We start from the raw sequence: 22,062 nt of genomic DNA, 5'->3' as shown, positions 1-22,062 counted from the left end.
GAACTCTGGAACTCCTGTGAGATCTAGTACAAATCCCCTATACTTATGAGTATGTTCTGGCAAACAAGACTGAGAGAACAAGTAACTTGAAGAAGAGGTTGCAGTGTCCTGAGGCAAACATCTCCCTGCTTGCTACACCTTCCCACCATAAACACTACCACCATCTTGTCAACATACACAACCCTCTGTGAAGGTATTTTTTACATTATCCAGGGTCTTCTCTATGGGTGTGACTGTCATTCTTTTGTCCCTTCACCTAAACACCACCACTCCCATACTGAGTGGGGATAAAACTTCAACTAAGGTTAAGCAAAAACCTCAACCAGAGGTTTCAAATACGGCTTAATACAGAGACTCCAAAAATGGAGTTTTCTCTCTCCTCTGTCAATTATTTTCTGTGCTGGTTTTATTTTCAGTGTCTGCAAGGTAGCAAGTTATCTGCCAGCAGGCCCAGGTTTACATTCTTCTTCAGGTTCACATCCATTAGAAGAAAGGTTGCCACTTTCAGAAGGTTCCTGAAGAATCCTGTCTGCACTAACTTGAGTCAGTACCCATCCCTGAACTAATTCCTGAGACTGTGAGGAAAAATTACTCTCTTTCTTTTTAAACTGACATTAAAATTATTTTCTGTTTATAGACTTAATTTTTAGAGCAATTTTAGAGTTAAATTACTCTTTTTTAAAAGGCCTGTGATACCTCCTTTTTAAACTTCATTCCCCTCATCCAATACACCAATGAATCCTGTTGGCTCTACCTCCAACTCATTCTGAATCTGTTCACTTCTTACCAGCCCCACTGCTGGCACCAAGATTTAAATCACCATTTTCTTATATCTGTACTACTTACTGGAATAGTCTTCAAAGCAGCCTCCCTGCTTCTGCTATTAGAAGCACTCTTTCACTCCTAAAGTTTGTTTTACAATAGCAGGGTGATATTTTAAAACATTTTCCAGATCATATCATGCTCCTGCTTCAAACCCTTCCTTGGTTTCCCAATGTCCTTAGAATAAAATCAACTTTTTACTATGGCCTACAAGGTCTCAGGTGACCTAGCTCAGCCAACCTCATCCCCCTTATCTCTTGTCATTCTCCTTTTGTTTAGCATGTTCCAGCTGCCTTGGTCTTCTTTGTGTTGCTCAAACATACCAAGCTTATTCCTACCTTAAGGGTTTTACAATTGAGGCTCTCCCATCATCTGCCTCCATTCCTTTCTAACCAATAACTCTACTTTATTTTCCTTGTAAGCCTTATTACCATTAGAAATCATTTTATTTGTATATTTATTTACTTGTTTACTGTCTATCTCCTCACCAGAACTCAATTTGGCTAAATTTAGTTTCTAAAAAGAGGATACTGGAAGGGGAGACCCACAGAATCAACAGAAGAGTTGAAAACTCAAAAAAAAAAAAAAAGGGTTCAGAAGGGACAGAAGCAGGGGAAGAAATAAGAACTCAGGTAGCAAGAAGAAACCAATTGGTCCCAACCATTTTTTCTACTCTTGTGTTGCTCCATGAAGATGCGATGTCCATGCAGAGAGTCAGGTTATACTAGTATGGGTCTCATTACCCTCATCTATCTAGAAGAGGGCAGGGTACCTTAATAGACCATCGCATAAGACTTTTATAAAGCAATGGCAAAAAAAAAAAAAAGGGTAATTCTCCAAAGGAGATGTAGAGTTATTGTCCAGAGAAAGGAGGAATGAGTAAATGCTCCCCCCTCCAAAAAAAAAGCCAAAAAAAAAGACAGAGAAACAAATGTCTGCACTAATCCCTGACGTAATATCTTGTCATCCAGAAGCCATCTACTTTACTTTAATGTAGACTGATGTATGCCTAAGAAATGCAAACAGATTTTAATATTAACCTAAATCAAATAAAAGCAGAACGATACATCTTTTGAACATCTGTTCAAAACCATACAACACACTCAAAAGATATGCACTTAAATGTTTTCTCTATTTTATGCCCCAGAAAGATTTAGCGGTCAGGATACAGTTCTGCAAGACACCTCCTTTTGGATGTCCCACATGAAAGTAATTCATTTCCCTGATATCTACTTCTCCTACCATATTTTCTCTCAGTAGATGACATTAGTAATCATTCCATAGTTGACCTAGAAATTTAAGAGTAATTCTTGTTTCCTCCCTCTTCTTCATTTCCCATACTTCACTGATCAACAAGTGCCACCAATTCTACCTCAGAAATTCTCAAATCTAGGGGCTTCCCTGGTGACACAGTGGTTAAGAATCTGCCTGCCAATGCAGGGGACATGGGTTCGAGCCCTGGTCCGGGAAGATCCCACATGCCATGGAGCAACTAAGCCCGTGCGCCACAACTACTGAACCTCCACTCTATAGCCTGCAAGCCACAACTACTGAAGCCCACATGCCCTAGATCCTGTGTGCCGAAATTACTGATTGTGCCGCAACTACTGAGCCCACATGCCACAACTACTGAAGCCCATGTGCCTAGAGCCTGTGCTCTGCAACAATAGAAACCACCACAATAAGAAGCCTGAGCACCACAATGAAGACTAGCCCCCACTCACTGCAACTAGAGAAAGCCCGTGCACAGCAACGAAGACCCAATGCAGCCAAAAATGAAAAATTAATTAATTAAAATTAAAAAAAAAAGAAATTCCCAAATCTATCCCTTCTTCAGCATTCCTGTTACCACTGCCTAAGTTCAGGCCCTCGTAACCTCAGACCCCAAATCACTTGTAACAGCTTCTTAGTTATCCCTTCTTTTCACTCAACCCACTTCATTCCATCTCCCACACAGTTGTCACACTTATGGTTCTAAAACAAAGATCTAAGTACATCACTACCCTGCTTTAAAACCTTCTATAGCTCCACACTGCTTATCAAAAACAAAAACCTAACCACCTTTGTGTCTTAGTTGGAGTGACAGAACACAAAAGTCTCTCAGAACTATTTATGAATGCAACAGTTCTTTAATTCAGTGGTTCTCTAAACTTGCTGTACATGAGTGCTTTTGTACATGAGGCTAGGGCCTCAATCTGAAAGCATATGATTTAATTGGTCTGCAGTGGAGCCTGTACATAAGTTTTTAAAACTCTCCCTAAGTAATTCAAATGTATAGCCAGGGTTTAAAAATGCAATTTAAAAGATAACTAGAAAGCCACATTTACTTCCAAACAGCATGAAGTAACAGGGTCAATATTTATTACCACTCACCGCTGATAGGAATAACTAAAAACCTGGACAAAATATATGAAAGAAAGATTTTCAGACACTGGATATTAGGCAAAACAGATAGTGATCCCAGAGAAAAGAGAAACAAAGTGAGGCACACAACTGCCCTAGTTTACTTCTTGGAGAGAGTTTATAGCTGGTAGTGGTAAGAGAGGGAGCCAAGGCAGAGCCTAGTTATCTCCCTAGGTTGAGATAAAGCTAGGAACTTGGGAAGGCCAAGGTAGCAAGAGTTCATAGAGCAGAGTACCAAAAAAGAGAGAAAATTCCAGAGATCTGCAAAGCAACCCCCTTGAGTATTCAGCTGTGTACTGATCAGCATATTTGTATGAGGAAACTAAGGCTGGGGTAAGAACCACATAAGAGAATCAGAGGGACAATCTTCTTGGCTCATACAGGATGAGAAGAGTTTGTTTTTCCAGCAACAGACGTAGAAAAAATTTCCATAATTCATGGAATATTGGGTAGTGTACTCAAAGAAGTATCAGCCCAGTAAAGGGGAAAGTTATGAAATGTTTCTTTGGTTCCACCTAACAAACCTTAAAAACAAGACCCAAAAGGGTCAAACTATTTTGAAGCAACTTAACTATGTCCCAGAATAAAGCTCAAGAATAATTACAGAAATAAAAATTATCTAGAATCCAACAATAAAATGCTCAATATGTGGCATCTGATCAAATATTACCAGGTATACAAAGAAGCAGGAAAACACTATTCAAAATGAAGAGAAAAATCCATCATGTCAATCATTAGAAACATACTAGGAGCTGACATGGATGTTAGAATTAAAACCATTTTTATAACATTCCATATATTCAAGAAGGTAAAATAAAGATTGACCAAGTTAAGTAAAATATATGGAAGTTATTTTTTTAAAAGACACAAATCAAACTTCTAGAGATGAAAAGATAGTATCTGAGATGAAAAATACACTGCATGGGATTAAGAGCAATTTAGACACTGCAGAAGAAAAGATTAGTGAACTTGAAGACATACGAATAAAAATAATCCAAAATAAAACAAAGAGAAAAAAGACTTTTAAAAAAGAACAAAGCATCAGTGATCTGTGGGAAAAATTCAAGTGGTCTAATACATGTGTAACTAGAGTTCCCAAAGGAAAAATGTTAGAAGGAGTGACAAAAAATTTTCAAAGAAAGAATGGCTAAAAATTGTCCAATTTTAATGAAAACTATAAGCTCCACAAAGCCAAAGCACAAGAAACATGAAAATAACTACACCAAGGTACATTGTAATCAAATTGCTTAAGATCAGTGATAAAGGAGAAAAATTTTAAAACATTCAGGAGGAAAAAAACCTCCATTATGTACAGAGGAAAAAAAGATAAGAATGAGAGCAGAATTCTCATCAGAAAAATTTCAGGTTAAAAGATAGCATAACAACATCTTTAAAGGACTGAAAAAAAATGTTATCTAGAATTCTATAACTAGCAGAGTAGTCTTCTTGCATGTGCAACTTGTATAGTCACACAGTACTATGCTCAAAAAGACTGTGTTTGGTTTAATATTCTGCTGTTTTTTGTTTTTTGGTTTTTTTCTGGATCTTAGATCTCCAACAAGGGATTGAACCCAGGCCCTGGCAGTAAAAGCGCTGAGTCCTAACCACTGGACCACCAGGAAATTCCCCTAATATTCTGATGTTGATGGCTTGAAATCCTTAATAATTCTGAACAGAGGGCTCTACATTTTCATTTTGCTTTGGGCCCCACAAATTATGTAGTCAGTCCTGATAACTAGCAAAAATATCTTTTAAACATGAAGGTGGAAAAAACACTTTGTCAGACACACAAAATCTGAAAGGATTCCCCAACAGTTTATCTGCACAATAAGAATAAGAAATGTTAAAGAGGGCTTCCCTGGTGGTGCAGTGGTTGAGAATCCACCTGCCGATGCAGGGGACACGGGTTCGTGTCCCAGTCCGGGAAGATCCCACATGCCGTGGAGCGGCTGGGCCCGTGAGCCATGGCCGCTGAGGCTGCGCGTCTGGAGCCTGTGCTCCACAATGGGAGAGGCCACAACAGTGAGAGGCCCGCGTACCGCAAAAAAAAAAAAAAAAAAAGAAATGTTAAAGAAATTCTTTCAAGCAGAAGGGAAATGATACAAGATTGAAATCTAGATCTAAGCAAACTAATAAAGAAAACTGGAAATGCGAAATATGTGAGTAAATGTGAGACCTTAGAAAATATCATTCGGAAAATGAAAATCAAAACCACAATGAGATTCCACTTCACATTCATTAAGATGGCTATTACTAAAACAAAAAAGCCCCAAAAAACAGAAAATAACAAGTGTTGGTGAGGATGTGAAGAAATCAGAACCTTTGTGCACTATTGGTAATGTAAAATGGTGCAGTCACTATAGGAAATAGTATGGGAGTTCCACATAGAATTGCCACATAAATCATCAATTCCCCTTCTGGGTAAATACTCAAAAGAATTGAAAGCAGGTATTTGTACACCAGTGTTCATAGAAGATTCACAATAGCCAAAAGGCAGCAACAACCCAAACGTCCATCAGTGAATGAATGGATAAATAGAATGTGATACATACATACAATGGTATATTATTCAGCCTTTAGAAAAGAACAGAATGCTGACACATGTTACAACATGGATGAACCTTGAAGACATTATGCTAATAATTTTCCTTTGAATTCTATCAAACATTTAAGGAAGAAATAGTGCCAATTCTCCACAAACTCTCCCCCAAAAATTGAAGAAGAAGGAATATTTCCCAACTCATTTTATGAGGAAAACATTACCCTTATACCAAATCCAGACAAAGACATTACAAGTGAAGAATACAAATCAATATCCCTCCTGAACATAGATGCAAAAATTCTTAACAAAATTTCAGCAGCTCTAATCCAACAGTATAGAAAGGATAGTATATCATGACTAAGTGGGATTTACTCCAGGAACTCAATGCTAATTTTAATATTCTTAAGTCAATCAATGTAATTTACCATATTAATAGAATAAAAAAGAAAAATGATATAGGCATCTCATCAGAGGTAAAATCAAACATCCATTCCTAATGAAAACTCACAGAAAATTACGACTGGAAGAGAACTTCCTCAATCTGATGAAAAGTATCTATGAAAAACCTACAGGTATAAACTTAATGGTAAAAGAATGAATGCCTTCCTCTTAAGATCAGTAACAAGGCAAAGTATGTTTGCTTTTACTATTTCAATTCAACTTTGTACTAGAGGTGCTAGCTAGTGCAATAAGGCAAAATAAATAAATAAAGACATAGAGATTGGAAAGAAAGAAGTAAAACTGTCTCTCTGTCTCTCTCTGTCTCTTCTTCCTTCCCTCCCTCTTCCTCTCTTTGTGTGGATGACATAATTATTATGTAGAAAATTCTATGGAATCTACAAAAAATCTACTAGAACTAAATAGTGAATTTAGCAAAGCTACAGGATATAAGATGAGTATACAAAAAACAGTATAAACTAGCAATGAATAATCAGAAATTGACATTTTAAAGACATTATCATTTATAATAGAATTAAAGTTATTAAGAGTTTAAGCATGTGTCTCATAAGATATGTAAATTCTATATGCTAAAACCATAAAACAGTGTTGAGAAAAAGTAAAGGAGAACTAAATGACAGTTTCTCAACCTCACTCACTATTGATGTTTTGGGCTGGATGGTTCTTCATTGTTAGAACTGTTCTATGTATTGTAGATTATTAGACAGTATTCCTGACTTCTATTTACTAAATGCCAGTATCACCCTTGCTGTGAGTTAGGATAATCAAAAATGTGTCCAGATACTGTCAAACATCCTTTGTGAGGCATAATTGTCCCCAGTTGAGAGCCACTGACCTAAATAAATGAAGAGATATACCATGTTTATGGATCAGAAGACTCAATATTGTTAAAATATCAAATTCTCTCCAAATTAAATATATAGACTTAAATACAATCCCATTCAAATTCCCAGCAGGCCTTTTGTCTGTGTTGACCAGTGGATTCTAAAATCTATATGGAAATGCAAAGAACCTAGTATAGCCCAAACAATTTTGAATAAGAAGAATGAAATTGGAGGATTTGCACTACATTATTTCAAGATTTACAACGCTATAGTAATCAAGATAGTATGATATTGGTCTAAAGATAGACAAATAGATCAGTGGAACAGAATAGAAAATTCAGACATAGACTCACATATATATGGTCAATTGATTTCAATAAAAGTGCTAAGGCAATTAAATGGAGAAAGGATAGATTTCTCAACAAACAGTGTTGGAACAACACTACATGCGAAAAAAAGAACCTTGATCAATACCATATACTAGATACAAAAGTTAACTCAAAATGGATAATAGACCTAAATGTAAAACATGAAACTATAAAACTTCTAGAAGAAAACATAAGAGGGAGAGAGGGGGAAGATGGCGGAAGAGTAAGACACGGAGATCACCTTCCTCCCCACAGATACATCAGAAATACATCTACACGTGGAACAACTCCTACAGAACACCTACTGAACGCTGGCAGAAGACCTCAGACCTCCCAAAAGGCAAGAAACTCCCCACGTACCCGGGTAGGGCAAAAGAAAAAAGAATAAACAGAGACAAAAGAATAGGGATGGGACCTGCACCAGTGGGAGGGAGCCGTGAAGGAGGAAAGGTTTCCACACACTAGGAAGCCCCTTCGTGGGCGGAGACTGCGGGTGGCGGAGGCGGGAAGCTTCGGAGCCGCGGAGGAGAGAGCAGCCACAAGGGTGTGGAGGGCAAAGCGGAGAGATTCCCCGCACAGAGGATCGGTGCCGACCAGCACTAACCAGCCCGAGAGGCTTGTCTGCTCACCCGCTGGGGCGGGCGGGGCTGGGAGCTGAGGCTCGGGCTTCAGTCGGAGCGCAGGGAGAGGACTGGCGACATAAACACAGCCTGAAGGGATTAGTGCGCCACGGCTAGCCGGGAGGGAGTCCGGGGAAAAGTCTGGACCTGGCAAAGAGGCAAGAGACTTTTTCTTCCCTCTTTGTTTCCTGGTGCGCGAGGAGAGGGGATTAAGAGCGCTGCTTAAAGGAGCTCCAGAGACGGGCGCAAGCCGCGGCTAACAGTGCGGACCCCAGAGACGGGCGTGAGACGTTAAGGCTGCTGCTGCCGCCACCAAGAAGCCTGTGTGTGAGCACAGGTCACCATCCACACCTTCCCTCCTGGGCGTCTGTGCAGCCCACCACTGCCAGGGTCCCGGGATCCAGGGACAACTTCCCTGGGAGAACGCACGGTGCGCCTCAGGCTGGTGCAACGTCATGCTGGCCTCTGCCACTGCAGGCTCGCCCCACACTCCACACCCATCCCTACCCCCAGCCTGACTGAGCCAGAGCCCCCAAATCAGCGGCTCCTTTAACCCCGTCCTGTCTGAGCGAAGAACAGACGCCCTCCTGCGACCTACACGCAGAGGCAGGGCCAAATCCAAAGCTGAACCCCGGGAGCTGTGCGAACAAAGAAGAGAAAGGGAAATCTCTCCCAGCAGCCACAGAAGCAGCGGATTAAATCTCCACAATCAACTTGATGTACTCTGCATCTGTGGAATACCTGAATAGACAATGAATCATCCTAAATTGAGGAGGTGGACTTTGACAGCAAGATTTATTATTTTTTCCCCGTTTCCTCTTTTTGTGAGTGTGTATGTGTATGCTTCTGTGTGAGATTTTGTCTGCATAGCTTTGCTTTCACCATTAGTCCTAGGGCTCTATCCGTCCATTTTTTTTTTTTTTTTTACTTAAAAAAATTTTTTTTCATAATAACTATTTTTTTATTTTAATAAATTTATTTTATTTTACCTTTATTTTATTTTCTTTTATCCTTTTCTTTCTTTCTACTTTTTCTCCCTTTTATTCTGAGCCGTGTGGATGAAAGGCTCTTGGTGCTGCAGCCAGGAGTCAGTGTTGTGCCTCTGAGGTGGGAGAGCCAACTTCAGGACACTGGTCCACAAGAGACCTCCCAGCTCCACATAATACCAAATGGCGAAAATCTCCCAGAGATCTCCATCTCAACACCAACACCCAGCTTCACTCAATGACCAGCAAGCTACAGTGCTGGACACCCTATGCCAAACAACTAGCAAGACAGGAACACAACCCAACCCATTAGCAGAGAGGCTGCCTAAAATCATAATAAGTCCACAGACACCCCAAAAACACACCACCAGACGAGGACCTGCCCACCAGAAAAACAAGATCCAGCCTCATACACCAGAACACAGGCACTAGTCCCCTGCACCAGGAAGCCTACACAACACACTGAAGCAACTTTAGCCACTGGAGACAGACACCAAAAACAACAGGAACTGCGAACCTGCAGCCTGCAAAAAGGAGACCCCAAACAGAAAGATAAGCAAAATGAGAAGACAGAAAAACACACAGCAGATGAAGGAGCAAGATAAAAACCCACCAGACCTAACAAATGAAGAGGAAATAGGCAGTCTACCTGAAAAAGAATTCAGAATAATGATAGTAAAGATGATCCAAAATCGTGGGAAAAGAATAGAGAAAATACAAGAAACATTTAACAAGAACCTAGAAGAACTAAAGATGAAACAAGCAATGATGAACAACACAATAAATGAAATTAAAATACTCTAAAAGGGATCAATAGCAGAATAACTGAGGCAGAAGAACGGATAAGTGAGCTGGAATATAAAATAGTGGAAATAAATACTGCAGATAAAAATAAAGAAAAAAGAATGAAAAGAGCTGAGGACAGTCTCAGAGACCTCTGGGACAACATTAAATGCACCAACATTCGAATTATAGGGGTCCCAGAAGAAGAAGAGAAAAAGAAAGGGACTGAGAAAATATTTGAAGACATTATACTTGAAAACTTCCCTAATATGGGAAAGGAAATAGTTAATCAAGTCCAGGAGGCACAGAGAGTCCCATACAGGATAAATCTAAGGAGAAACACGCCAAGACACATATTAATCAAACTGTCAAAAATTAAATACAAAGAAAACATATTAAAAGCAACAAGGGAAAAATAACACACAAGGGAATCCCCATAAGGTTAACAGCTGATCTTTCACCAGAAACTCTGCAAGCCAGAAGGGACTGGCAGGACATATTTAAAGTGATGAAGGAGAAAAACCTACAACCAAGATTACTCTAACCAGCAAGGATCTCATTCAGATTTGATGGAGAAATTAAAACCTTTACAGACAAGCAAAAGTTGAGAGAGTTCAGCACTACCAAACCAGCTTTACAACAAATGCTAAAGGATCTTCTCTAGGCAAGAAACACAAGACAAGGAAAAGACCTATAATAACAAACGCAAAACAATTAAGAAAACGGGAATGGGAACATACATATCGATTATTACCTTAAATGTAAATGGATTAAATGCTCCCACCAAAAGACACGGATTGCTGAATGGATACAAAAACAAGACCCATATATATGCTGTCTACAAGAGACCCACTTCGAACATAGACACACATGCAGACTGAAAGTGAGGGGATGGAAAAAGTTATTCCATTCGAATGGAAAACAAAAGAAAGCTGGAGTAGCAATTCTCATATCAGACATAAGAGACTTTAAAATAAAGAAGAGCAAAGAAGGACACTACATAATGATCAAGGGATTGATCCAAGAAGAAGATATAATAATTGTAAATATTTAGGCACCCAACATAGGAGCACCTCAATACATAAGGCAAATACTAACAGCCATAAAAGGGGAAATCAACAGTAACATGTTCATAGTAGGGGACTTTAACACCCCACTTTCACCAATGGACAGATCATCCAAAATGAAAATAAATAAGGAAACACAAGCTTTAAATGATACATTAAACAAGATGGACTTAATTGATATTTATAAGACATTCTATCCAAAAACAACAAAATACACATTTTTCTCAAGTGCTCCTGGAACATTCTCCAGGATAGATCCTATCTTGGGTCACAAATCAAGCCTTGGTAAATTTAAGAAAATTGAAATTGTATCAAGTATCTTTTCCGACCACAACGCTATGAGACTAGATATCAATTACAGGAAAAGATCTGTAAAAAATACAAACACATGGAGGCTAAACAATACACGACTTAATAACGAAGTGATCTCTGAAGAAATCAAAGAGGAAATAAAAAAATACCTAGAAACAAATGACAATGGAGACACAACGACCAAAAACCTATGGGATGCAGCTAAAGCAGTTCTAAGAGGGAAGTTTATAGCAATACAATCCTACCTAAAGAAACAGGAAACATCTTGAAGAAACAACCTAACCTTGCACCTAAAGCAATTAGAGAAAGAAGAACAAAAATACCCCAAAGTTAGCAGAAGGAAAGAAATCATAAAGATCAGATCAGAAATAAATGAAAAAGAAATGAAGGAAACGATAGCAAAGATCAATAAAACTAAAAGCTGGTTCTTTGAGAAGATAAACAAAATTGATAAACCATTAGCCAGACTCATCAAGAAAAAAAGGGAGAAGACTCAAATCAATAGAATTAGAAATGAAAAAGGAGAAGTAACAACTGACACTGCAGAAATACAAAAGATCACGAGAGATTACTACAAGCAACTCTATGCCAATAAAATGGACAACCTGGAAGAAATGGACATATTCTTAGAAATGCACAACTGCCAAGACTGAATCAGGAAGAAACAGAAAATATGAACAGACCAATCACAAGCACTGAAATTGAAACTGTGATTAAAGTCTTCCAACAAACAAAAGTCCAGGACCAGATGGCTTCACAGGCGAATTCTATCAAACATGTAGAGAAGAGCTAACACCTATCCTTCTCAAACTCTTCCAAAATATAGCAGAGGGAGGAAAACTCCCAAACTCATTCTACAAGGCCACTATCACCCTGTTACCAAAACCAGACAAGGATGTCTCAAAGAAAGAAAACTACAGGCCAATATCACTGATGAACATAGATGCAAAAATCCTCAACAAAATACTAGCAAACAAAATCCAACAGCACATTAAAAGGATCATACACCATGATCAAACGGGGGTTATTCCAGGAATGCAAGGATTCTTCAATATACAGAAATCGATCAGTGTGACACACCATATTAACAAACTGAAGGAGAAAACCATATGATCATCTCAATAGATGCAGAGAAAGCTTTTGACAAAATTCAACACCCATTTATGATAAAAACCCTGCAGAAAGTAGGCATAGAGGGAACTCTCCTCAACATAATAAAGGCCATATATGACAAACCCACAGCCAACATCGTCCTCAATGGTGAAAAACTGAAAGCATTTCCACTAAGATCAGGAACAACACAGGTTTGCCCACTCTCATCACTCTTATTCAACATAGTTTTGGAAGTTTTAGCCACAGAAATCAGAGAAGAAAAGGAAATAAAAGGAATCCAAATCGGAAAAGAAGAAGTAAAGCTGTCACTGTTTGCAGATGACATGATACTATACATAGAGAATCCTAAAGATGCTACTAGAAAACTACTAGAGCTAATCAATGAATTTGGTAAAGTAGCAGGATACAAAATTAATGCACAGAAATCTCTGGCATTCCTATACACTAAGGATGAAAAATCTGAAAGTGAAATCAAGAAAACACTCCCATTTACCACTGCAACAAAAAGAATAAAATATCTAGGAATAAACCTACCTAAGGAGACAAAAGACCTGTATGCAGAAAATTGTAAGACACTGATGAAAGAAATTAAGGATGATACAAATAGATGGAGAGATATACCATGTTCTTGGATTGGAAGAATCAACATTGTGAAAATGACTCTACTACCCAAAGCAATCTATAGATTCAATGCAATCCATATCAAACTACCACTGGCATTTTTCACAGAACTAGAACAAAAAATTTCACAATTTGTATGGAAACACAAAAGACCCCGAATAGCCAAAGCAATCTTGAGAACGAAAAACAGAGCTGGAGGAATCAGGCCCCCTGACTTCAAACTATACTACAAAGCTACAGTAATCAAGACAGTATGGTACTGGCACAAAAACAGAAATATAGATCAATGGAACAGGATAGAAAGCCCAGAGATAAACCCATGCACATATGGTCACCTTATCTTTGATAAAGGAGGCAGGAATGTACAGTGGAGAAGGGACAGCCTCTTCAATAAGTGGTGCTGGGAAAAATGGACAGCTACATCTAACAGTATGAGATTAGATCACTCCCTAACACCATATACAAAAATAAGCTCAAAATGGATTGAAAACTTAAATGTAAGGCCAGAAACTATCAAACTCTTAGAGGAAAACCTAGGCAGAACACTGTATGACATAAATCACAGCAAGATCCTTTTTGACCCACCTCCTAGAGTAATGGAAATAAAAACAAAAATAAACAAATGGGACCTAATGAAACTGCAAAGCTTTTGCACAGCAAAGGAAACTATAAACAAGACCAAAAGACAACCCTCAGAATGGGAGAAAATAATTGCAAATGAAGCAACTGACAAAGGATTAATCTCCAAAAGTTACAACCAGCTCATGCAGCTCAATAACAAAAAATCAAACAACCCAATCCAAAAATGGGCAGAAGACCTAAATAGACATTTCTCCAAAGAAGATATACAGACTGCCAACAAACACATGAAAGAATGCTCAACATCACTAATAATTAGAGAAATGCAAATCAAAACTACCATCAGATATCATCTCACACCATTCAGAATGGCCATCATCAAAAAATCTAGAAACAACAAATGCTGGAGAGGGTGTGGAGAAAAGGGAACCCTCTTGCACTGTTGGTGGGAATGTTAATTGATACAGCCACTATGGAGAACAGTATGGAGGTTACTTAAAAAACTACAAATAGAACCACCATACGACCTAGCAATCCCACTACTGGGCATATACCCTGAGAAAACCATAATTCAAAAAGAGTCATGTACCAAAATATTCACTGCAGCTCTATTTACAATAGCCAGGAGATGGAAACAACCTAAGTGTCCATCATCGGATGAATGGATAAAGAAGATGTGGCACACATATACAATGGAATATTACTCAGCCATAAAAAGAAACGAAATTGAGCTATTTGTAATGAGGTGGATGGACCTAGAGTCTGTCATACAGAGTGAAGTAAGTCAGAAAGAGAAAGACAAATACCATATGCTAACACATATATATGGAATTTAAGAAAACAATAATGTCATGAAGAACGTAGGGGTAAGACGGGAATAAAGACACAGACCTACTAGAGAATGGACTTGAGGATATTGGGAGGGGGAAGCGTAAGCTGTGACAAAGTGGGAGAGTGGCATGGACATATATACACTACCAAACGTAAAATAGATACCTAGTGGGAAGCAACCGCATAGCATAGGGAGATCAGCTCGGTGCTTTGTGACCACCTAGAGGGGTGGGATATGGAGGGTGGGAGGGAGGTAGACACAAGAGGGAAGAGATATGGGAACATATGTATATGTATAACTCATTCAGTTTGTTATAAAGCAGAAACTAACACAGCATTGTAAAGCAATTATACTCGAATAAAGATGTAAAAAAAAAAAAAAGAAAAAGAAAACACAGGAAAATATTTTTGTGACCTTGGGTTAAGTAACAGTGTCTTAAATGTAACATTAGAAGCAAAATCCTTTAAAAAAAATTTGATAGTTTGGACTTATTTTACAGAATTTTAAAAACTTCTGGCCTTCAAAAGATACTGTTACTAAAATGAAAAGACAAACTGTAGATTGGGAGAAAATAGTTACAAAGTACATATATAATAAAAACTTGTATTTAGAATAAAGAACTCTTAGATTTAACAATAAAAAAGCAAACAACTCCACAAAAAATGGGCCAAAAATTTCAACAAACACTTCACCAAAAATATACAGATGTTAATAAAGCACATGAAAAGGTGTTCAATATATGTAGTCAATGGGAATTGCAAATCAAAATCATAATAAGATACCATTTCACACTCACTAGAATGGCTATCATAAAAAAAGACAGTAACAAATGTCAGCAAGGATGTGGAGAAATAGGGACCTTCATACATCTCTGCTGGGAATGTAAAAGGTAAAATCCCTTTGACCAAGATTTTGGCAATTTTCTAAGAAGTTAAACATATGCCTACTGTTCTGCTCCTAGAAATTCACCCAAGAGAAATGAAAGCATATGTACACACAAAGACCTGTACACGAATATTCACAGCAGCTTTATCTGTAATAGCCATAAAACTGGAAGCAACCCAACAGCTGGTGAATGAATAAACTAAATGTAGTATAACCATACAATGTAATACTACTCAGCAATGAAAGAAAATGAACTATTGATAGCCACAGCAGTATGGATAAATCTTAAAATAACTAAGCTGAGTGAAAGAAGCGAGGCAAAAACAAAGAATTCATGCTGTATAATCCCATTTATATAAAATTCTAGAAAAAGCAAACTATCATGTAGTGACAAAAGGACCAGTGGTTGCCTGTGTTACTGGGGCAAGATGAGACTGAAGGGAGGGATTTTAAAAGGGCAGAAGGAAACTTTATAGGATGATGGACGTGTGATGATTTCACAGGTATGTATTGATACACATATTGAGACTTTTCAAATTGTACATTTTAAATTTGCCCAGTTTACTGTATGTCAATTACATCTCAATAAAGCAGTAAGAAAAAAGTAAATAACAAAAAGAGAGATGGCTAAAGAGACACAATGGTTGAAGTTTGATGTTAGAACTATACTGATCCTTCTTTGACGTGATTTCCCACCACCCCCAACCTCCAATAGTTGCCTGCTGGTTCCAGGCTATCCACCTAGAATGTGCAATCTGCTAGGCTTCACAAGTGCCCATTGAGGCACATTGCCATAATCTGGCAACTCACTTAATTCCTCTTTTTAAATAGTTGTATACTTGAAAGAGGAAAACCTTTGAATGAAATCCTCATAGAAAAGTTCTATCACAGCATGCGTCTCATTTCAATAAGGCATTTTCCCAGGGCCATACATTTTGCTCATATCCCTCTGCTAAAATTTACTTCCTAAGAGAGTGGCATGGACATAGATACACTACCAAATGTAAAATGGATAGCTAGTGGGAAGCAGCCACATAGCACAGGGAGATCAGCTCGGTGCTTTGTGACCCCCTAGTGGGTGGGATAGGGAGGGTGGGACGGAGACACAAGAGGGAGGAGATATAGGGATATATGTATATATATAGCTGATTCACTTTGTTATACAGCAGAAGCTAAGTCGCCATTGTAAAGCAATTATACTCCAATAAAGATGTTAAAATAAATAAATAAATAAAATAAAATTTACTTCCCATCCAACCCTGGCTTCATTATCTTGTTAGGCCAGAAAAAGTTCATCTCCTGTGTGTGTGAAGCCCTCGCTGATCCTCTGCCTCTTAGTGCCGTATCCAGTTACCATTAACCACGTGGTTCATATTACCAGCATGTAGGGGCTAAAACAAGGTCCCCCAGCCCCACTTCCCTATACCCCCATCATGAATTTTGCCTAAGGAAAGTAAGCTTGCCATTTGGAATTTAAACTTTACAATGAAGACAAACTGGTTCAGAGAAGAAATATGCAGACACTTGAAACAGACATAAAGATTCCCAAGCCAAACAGACCACTACCTGAAGAAATAACATGTCAGCAAATAAAAGAAGGTGCGCATGAGAAGAGAGGTTGATCATTAATGCCACTCACCATCCAGGGAAGAAAGAACCCATCTGTATCCTTTGATACTCTGTTTGAAGCTATTACTTTTTTTTTAAATTTAGAATTCCCTGATTAATTCTCCTTATTCTAAATTCAAGTTTCACAAACAACCTTTTGATTATAATTTGGCTTCCAAATGTGGCACGTATGCCAAGAGACCTCACTTAAATTAAAAATGAGAGTCTAGTTCCCTAAGATGACTCCTCATTATAAATTAGTAATTTGCCATTCTAGGTTTATATAGTAGTCTTGTATTTATTTATTTTTTATTTCCACAGTCCATCTTACTGTTATAGCCCTTTTTCCATACTGTAGTTAGGTGAGCAGAGTTTAGAACTATAGATTCTCAACTACCTGAGGGTAGTTTTGCATCCAGTTTTGCACTGGCCTCCACCATCATTGCTTGATTAAAAAAAAAAAAACAAAAAAAATACTGAATTAAAATGAGCTGCTTATTTCCATTTTTAGTTTATTAGGAGTTAGAAAATTGGATACCAAAGACACTCCTTCCCAAGTGCAAGCCTCTAATACTCATAAACCTCTAGTACTAGTACTATAGCTAAGACAGGTTGTTGTTTTTTGTTGTTGTTTTTAATATGGAGTAGTTTTTGTTTGTTTGCTTGGTTTTGGGGTTTTTTTTTAATTTTGTTTTTTGGGTCTTCGTTGCTGCGTGTGGGCTTTCTCTAGTTGCGGCGCACGGGTTTCTCATTGCGATGGCTTCTGTTTGTTGCGGAGCAAGGGCTCTAGGTGGGTGGGCTTCAGTAGTTGCAGCACGCGGGCCCTAGAGCGCAGGCTCAGTATTTGTGGCACATGGGCTCAGTTGCTCCGCGGCATGTGGGATCTTCCCGGACCAGGGCTTGAACCCAAGTCGCGTGCATTGGCAGGGAGATTCTTTTTTGATTTTTTGGGTTTTTTTTTTGCGGTACATGGGCCTCTCACTGTTGTGGCCTCTCCCGTTGCGGAGCACAGGCTCCAGACGCGCAGGCTCAGCGGCCATGGCTCACGGGCCCAGCCGCTCCGCGGCATGTGGGATCTTCCCGGACCGGGGCACGAACCCACGTCCCCTGCATCGGCAGGCGGACTCTCAACCACTGCGCCACCAGGGAAGCCCGGCAGGGAGATTCTTAACCACTGCGCCACCAGTGAAGTCCAAGACAGGTATGTTTTTAAAAGTATGTTGCACATTACTAGAGAACTGATTTTTAAATGAGGGTCAGAGTAGCACCAACCTCAGTGAAGTTTCTGACACTGTTTCATTTAAGTATTCCTGAAATGTTTAAAAACATTTCAAGCCTCATCACATCAACTAAGATGAATGTAGAGACATGTCAGATGAATAATTATTAAGGAAATAATGAAAGCATATACCTTCTATTTTAACAATTAAACCACAATTTAGAAAACTAATTCTAACACTACAAACTTTTTGTTACCAAAGACAATAAGAAAAATCACATCTTTAGGATAAGGAGTCATGATACATTTAAAATTTTGCAATGGTAATGCTTCTTTTGATGAAAAGAGTTCACCCCAGTATATATAAAGTAGTTAAGAAACTTTAACTTATAAATATATATTCAGATTAATTTTTTTTGTTTCAGCCTTTAAAAAAATTTCAAAGTAATCTGTGAAAAATATTCAACACACCATAGATACACATGTTTAAAAAAGCAATTATGTTTGGGCTAAAATTCCACTTTATAAAAAAATCAAATAATGAATACTTCTTGCTTCATTCCTTCTTAAAAGCAATAATTTATCATGAGTTTCTTAACAGAAATGTGATTCCTTTAAGTACTGTTAACTGAATAGTCTGACTCAGTTTTCTCAGATAAACAGTGGACAGTGTGATGAATAAATACAATTGCCTGTGAATAAATTAAGTTTCCTCATTCACAAATAAAACATAGTCTTGAGCACAAAATACAGATCCCATTAACATTTGGTTCTGTAATTAATACTCAGAAGACACAACTCCTGATTTTATGCATAGGAGACAGGCCTAGAGAAATGAAGAAACTTTTTTCAGATCCCAGTTAGTTAATGGCAGCTTAGATACTGAAACCACTATTGCCTTGTAGTTTGATTTATGAGTGCTAGTTACGCAGAAAAGAATAAGCTAAAGATGCTCTGACAAGGAAACGTTTATTTCCAAAAGTCAGCAGCACAATCTGTCTCTTCTCCAAAGAAATAGTATGTATGGCAGACGTTCATCCTGCTGCTGCTACATGAAGAAAATTTGGGCCTAATTTGTCTGGTCTTCCAAGCCAGAGCAACGGAAGTGACTGGGTTTAGGTGGGGCTCATCCTGCTGGGCGTCATCCAGCCAACAGGCAAGGCTCCAGCTCTGCAGGAGAAGAGAGGTAGCCTAGGAAAGAACCAACCCCCACCCTGCTGTCTGTATCTAAGATTGGGAGGGGAAAAAAGGATAAGATAAGGCAGTGGGTACTCTTTCAACTGTACACCCACACACATTTCCTGGTCCTTTATCTTCTTTACCATTCTTAGCGCTTCCAACCTGGCACGGCCTTCTGAATCATGTGTTCATCTCTCCTTTGACTCGACCCAACCGGCATGGCCTTCCATCTCACCTCTACCAACAAAGCCGTTGACTACACGTTAAGCAAGGACCTTGGGGAGAGACTGGGTTTCCTAAGCTTTAGTCCGGTACAATCCAGCTCCACACCTGTATTTCTAGGCAACTCCCTACTGTCTCTCCCCGACCTGTCCCCGCCACCAGCCCCATCACCCCCCTGTCCCCAGCCGTGCCCTCCAACTTGCTCCAAGCTAATGTCACCCTGTGCCAACCCCTCCCAAGCGCTCGGGGCTGCAGCCCGCGGGTCCCAGCACCGAAAGCGGTTCTCCTAACCAGCGCAAAGGGCGCCGCCACTCCTGGTGCGGTCTGCAGCCTCCGGGGCTCCCGCGCCGCTCTCACCTCATCCAGGGTGCGGCTGCCGCGGCTGCCTCTTCCTCCTCGGCCGCGGCTGCCCAGCTCCCGGACGGCTCGGGATGCCGTCGTTCCCGGCCGGGAGACTGCCGTGAGGACTGTGGGGTTCGCGCCGTGTCCCTGGACCAGTAGGGCGCGTGGCGCGCCCGGCTGGACGCGCGGCAGCAGCGGCCGCAGTCGCAGCGGCGGCGGCAGCAGGATCCGCTGTCAGTCCTCTTCATGAATTTCACGGGCCTGGACAGCCCAATCCTAGTTACCGTCCTTGCTTGGTTTTCCTAAGGTCTTCCCGCACTGCCAGGGCGCATCCTCTGGGCGTGGATTACCATCCACTCCAGTTGCCACTGTCGTGGTGGAGACCTGGAAAGACCAGGCCTCCTCCGCGGCTGCCTCGGCCACCTGCTCCGCCCAGATTGCTTCGGTCCCTCTTGCACAAACGCCCGCCGCTGCCTCTTAACCCTCTGTCATCTCCCTGTTTTCTCTCCACCCACCACCTCAACCTGGAGAGCTTTTCATTTCCAGACCTGCTTTCTTTTTTCTTCCTGTCTGCTTCATTGTCACCGTCCTCAATTTCCAACCTCAAAAAGTTTCTCCTTTTCTCATTCCCTCTCTCCATATTTTCCTGGTTTTTGTCCTCCACCCTCCAAATCAGTCATCCTCTTATATTTTATATTATTCTCCTCAGAATCATTACTTCTCCAGGTTGTTGTCTAGCCTCCTTTCCCTCTCTTCCCTTCTTATCCCCTCATTTAAAATCTTTTCCTTTCAATTTTTCTTTTAGTTATTGTAAAAACCTTTCTCCTAAACAACCTCAATTTTCCTTTCTGTTGAGACTTTCTGATTGTCATTTTTCATGAAGAACTCATAGTAAAGTATATATAGCTTGGTATCCACCATCAAGTCAGAGGGAGTTTTCATGGTTAAAAAAAAGTTCCTAGGTCAAATAAATCGTCCACTAAATGTTTGTTCTGAAAATCCTTTTCTTATATTCAAGTGTCCTCTAAGAATGGAAGCTGAGTCTCCAGCAAAGCAGAACGCTCCTGCTGCACTATTCTATAGAAGGCCCCCGCTTACTGGTTCCACTTAATTTTTCGACTTTACCATGGTGTGAAAGCGATATGCATTCAGTAGAAACCAGATTTAGAGCTTTGAATTTTGATCTTTTCCTGGGCTAGAGATATGGGGTAATACTCCCTGGTGATGCTGGGCTCCCAGTCAGATACATTAATAACCATTCTGTACCCATACAACCAGTCTGTTTTTCACTTTCTGTATAGTATTCAATAAATTACATGAAATATTCAACACTTTTTTATTATAAAATAGGCTTTGTGTTAGATGATTTTGCCTAACTGTAGGCTAATGTAAGTGTTTTGAGCACATTTAAGGTAGGCTAGGCTAAGCTGTGATGTTTGGTACGTTAGGTATAAGAAATGCATTTTGACTTAAGGTATTTTCAACTTACAATGGGTTTATAGGGAGGTAACCCCATTGTGACCTGCAAGACCTGCAAGGGAGAAGGTTTATCTTTGTAGTGGGTACTATGGATCCCAAGGTTCATAGGCAATAGTCACTATTATTTTTATTATTTTTTTTTTGCGGTACGCGGGCCTCTCACTGCTGTGGCCTCTCCCGTTGCGGAGCACAGGCTCCGGACTCGCAGGCTCAGCGGCCGTGGCTCACGGGCCCAGTCGCTCTGCGGCATGTGGGATCTTCCTGTACCGGGGCACGAACCCACGTCCCCTGCATCGGCAGGCGGACTCTCAACCACTGGGCCACCAGAGAAGCCCAGTCACTATTATTGATTAACTCAGTGTGAATAAAGCTGAACTCTTCTTAACTCATTTTTTCCTCCCAAATCTGCTCTTCAGTTCTGTTTTATTAACCCCAACACTACCATCCACTGAGTTGCCTAAGCCTCAAAACTGGGAGTCATCAGAGACGTATCTCACTCGTGAAACTCATCCAGTCTTTCATTCTGCTTCTTTACTATTTCTTTATCTTGAAGTAGTCTCTCCCATCATGATTCCAACTGCTTCCAGAAAATGACACTATCAGGTATCTCATTCTTTCTTTCAAACCTCCTAACTTAATCTATATCTTTACCTCTCTTTTTCCCCCAATCTATCTTACTGAAGCAACTTACTCTATCACTCTCATCTCTACTAGGGAATTCTTAATTATCTTTTGTTGTCTTAGTATCTTTGGCCTCCCTTTCTCCATTAGCTCCATGCCCAGGCTATACACATGCT

At 39.7% G+C, this 22,062-nt stretch overlaps 1 protein-coding gene across 17 annotated transcripts in view; it reads right to left on the bottom strand.

Moving 5' to 3' along the window:
• The window catches only part of PDE4DIP (phosphodiesterase 4D interacting protein), a 224,462-nt gene extending 204,287 nt beyond the window's left edge, over positions 1–20,175 (bottom strand). For 5 of the 17 annotated variants that reach the window (XM_067727480.1, XM_067727458.1, XM_067727497.1 and 2 more), the window contains exon 1: positions 19,802–20,173. In XM_067727480.1, coding sequence (XP_067583581.1) covers positions 19,802–20,034 — 233 coding nt within the window. In that variant the 5' untranslated portion in view covers positions 20,035–20,173. Of the gene's footprint in view, positions 1–19,801 lie in introns of all 17 variants that reach the window. The other 12 variants (XM_067727490.1, XM_067727485.1, XM_067727498.1 and 9 more) reach the window with 5 other exon arrangements.
• Positions 20,176–22,062: the final 1,887 nt, after the last annotated feature.

Source organism: Pseudorca crassidens, chromosome 2 (assembly GCF_039906515.1).
Source record: "Pseudorca crassidens isolate mPseCra1 chromosome 2, mPseCra1.hap1, whole genome shotgun sequence".
Classification (NCBI taxonomy): Eukaryota; Metazoa; Chordata; class Mammalia; order Artiodactyla; family Delphinidae; genus Pseudorca; species Pseudorca crassidens.
The sequence above is the reverse complement of the archived record's forward strand: the minus strand, read 5'-3'. Positions and strand labels throughout refer to the sequence as shown.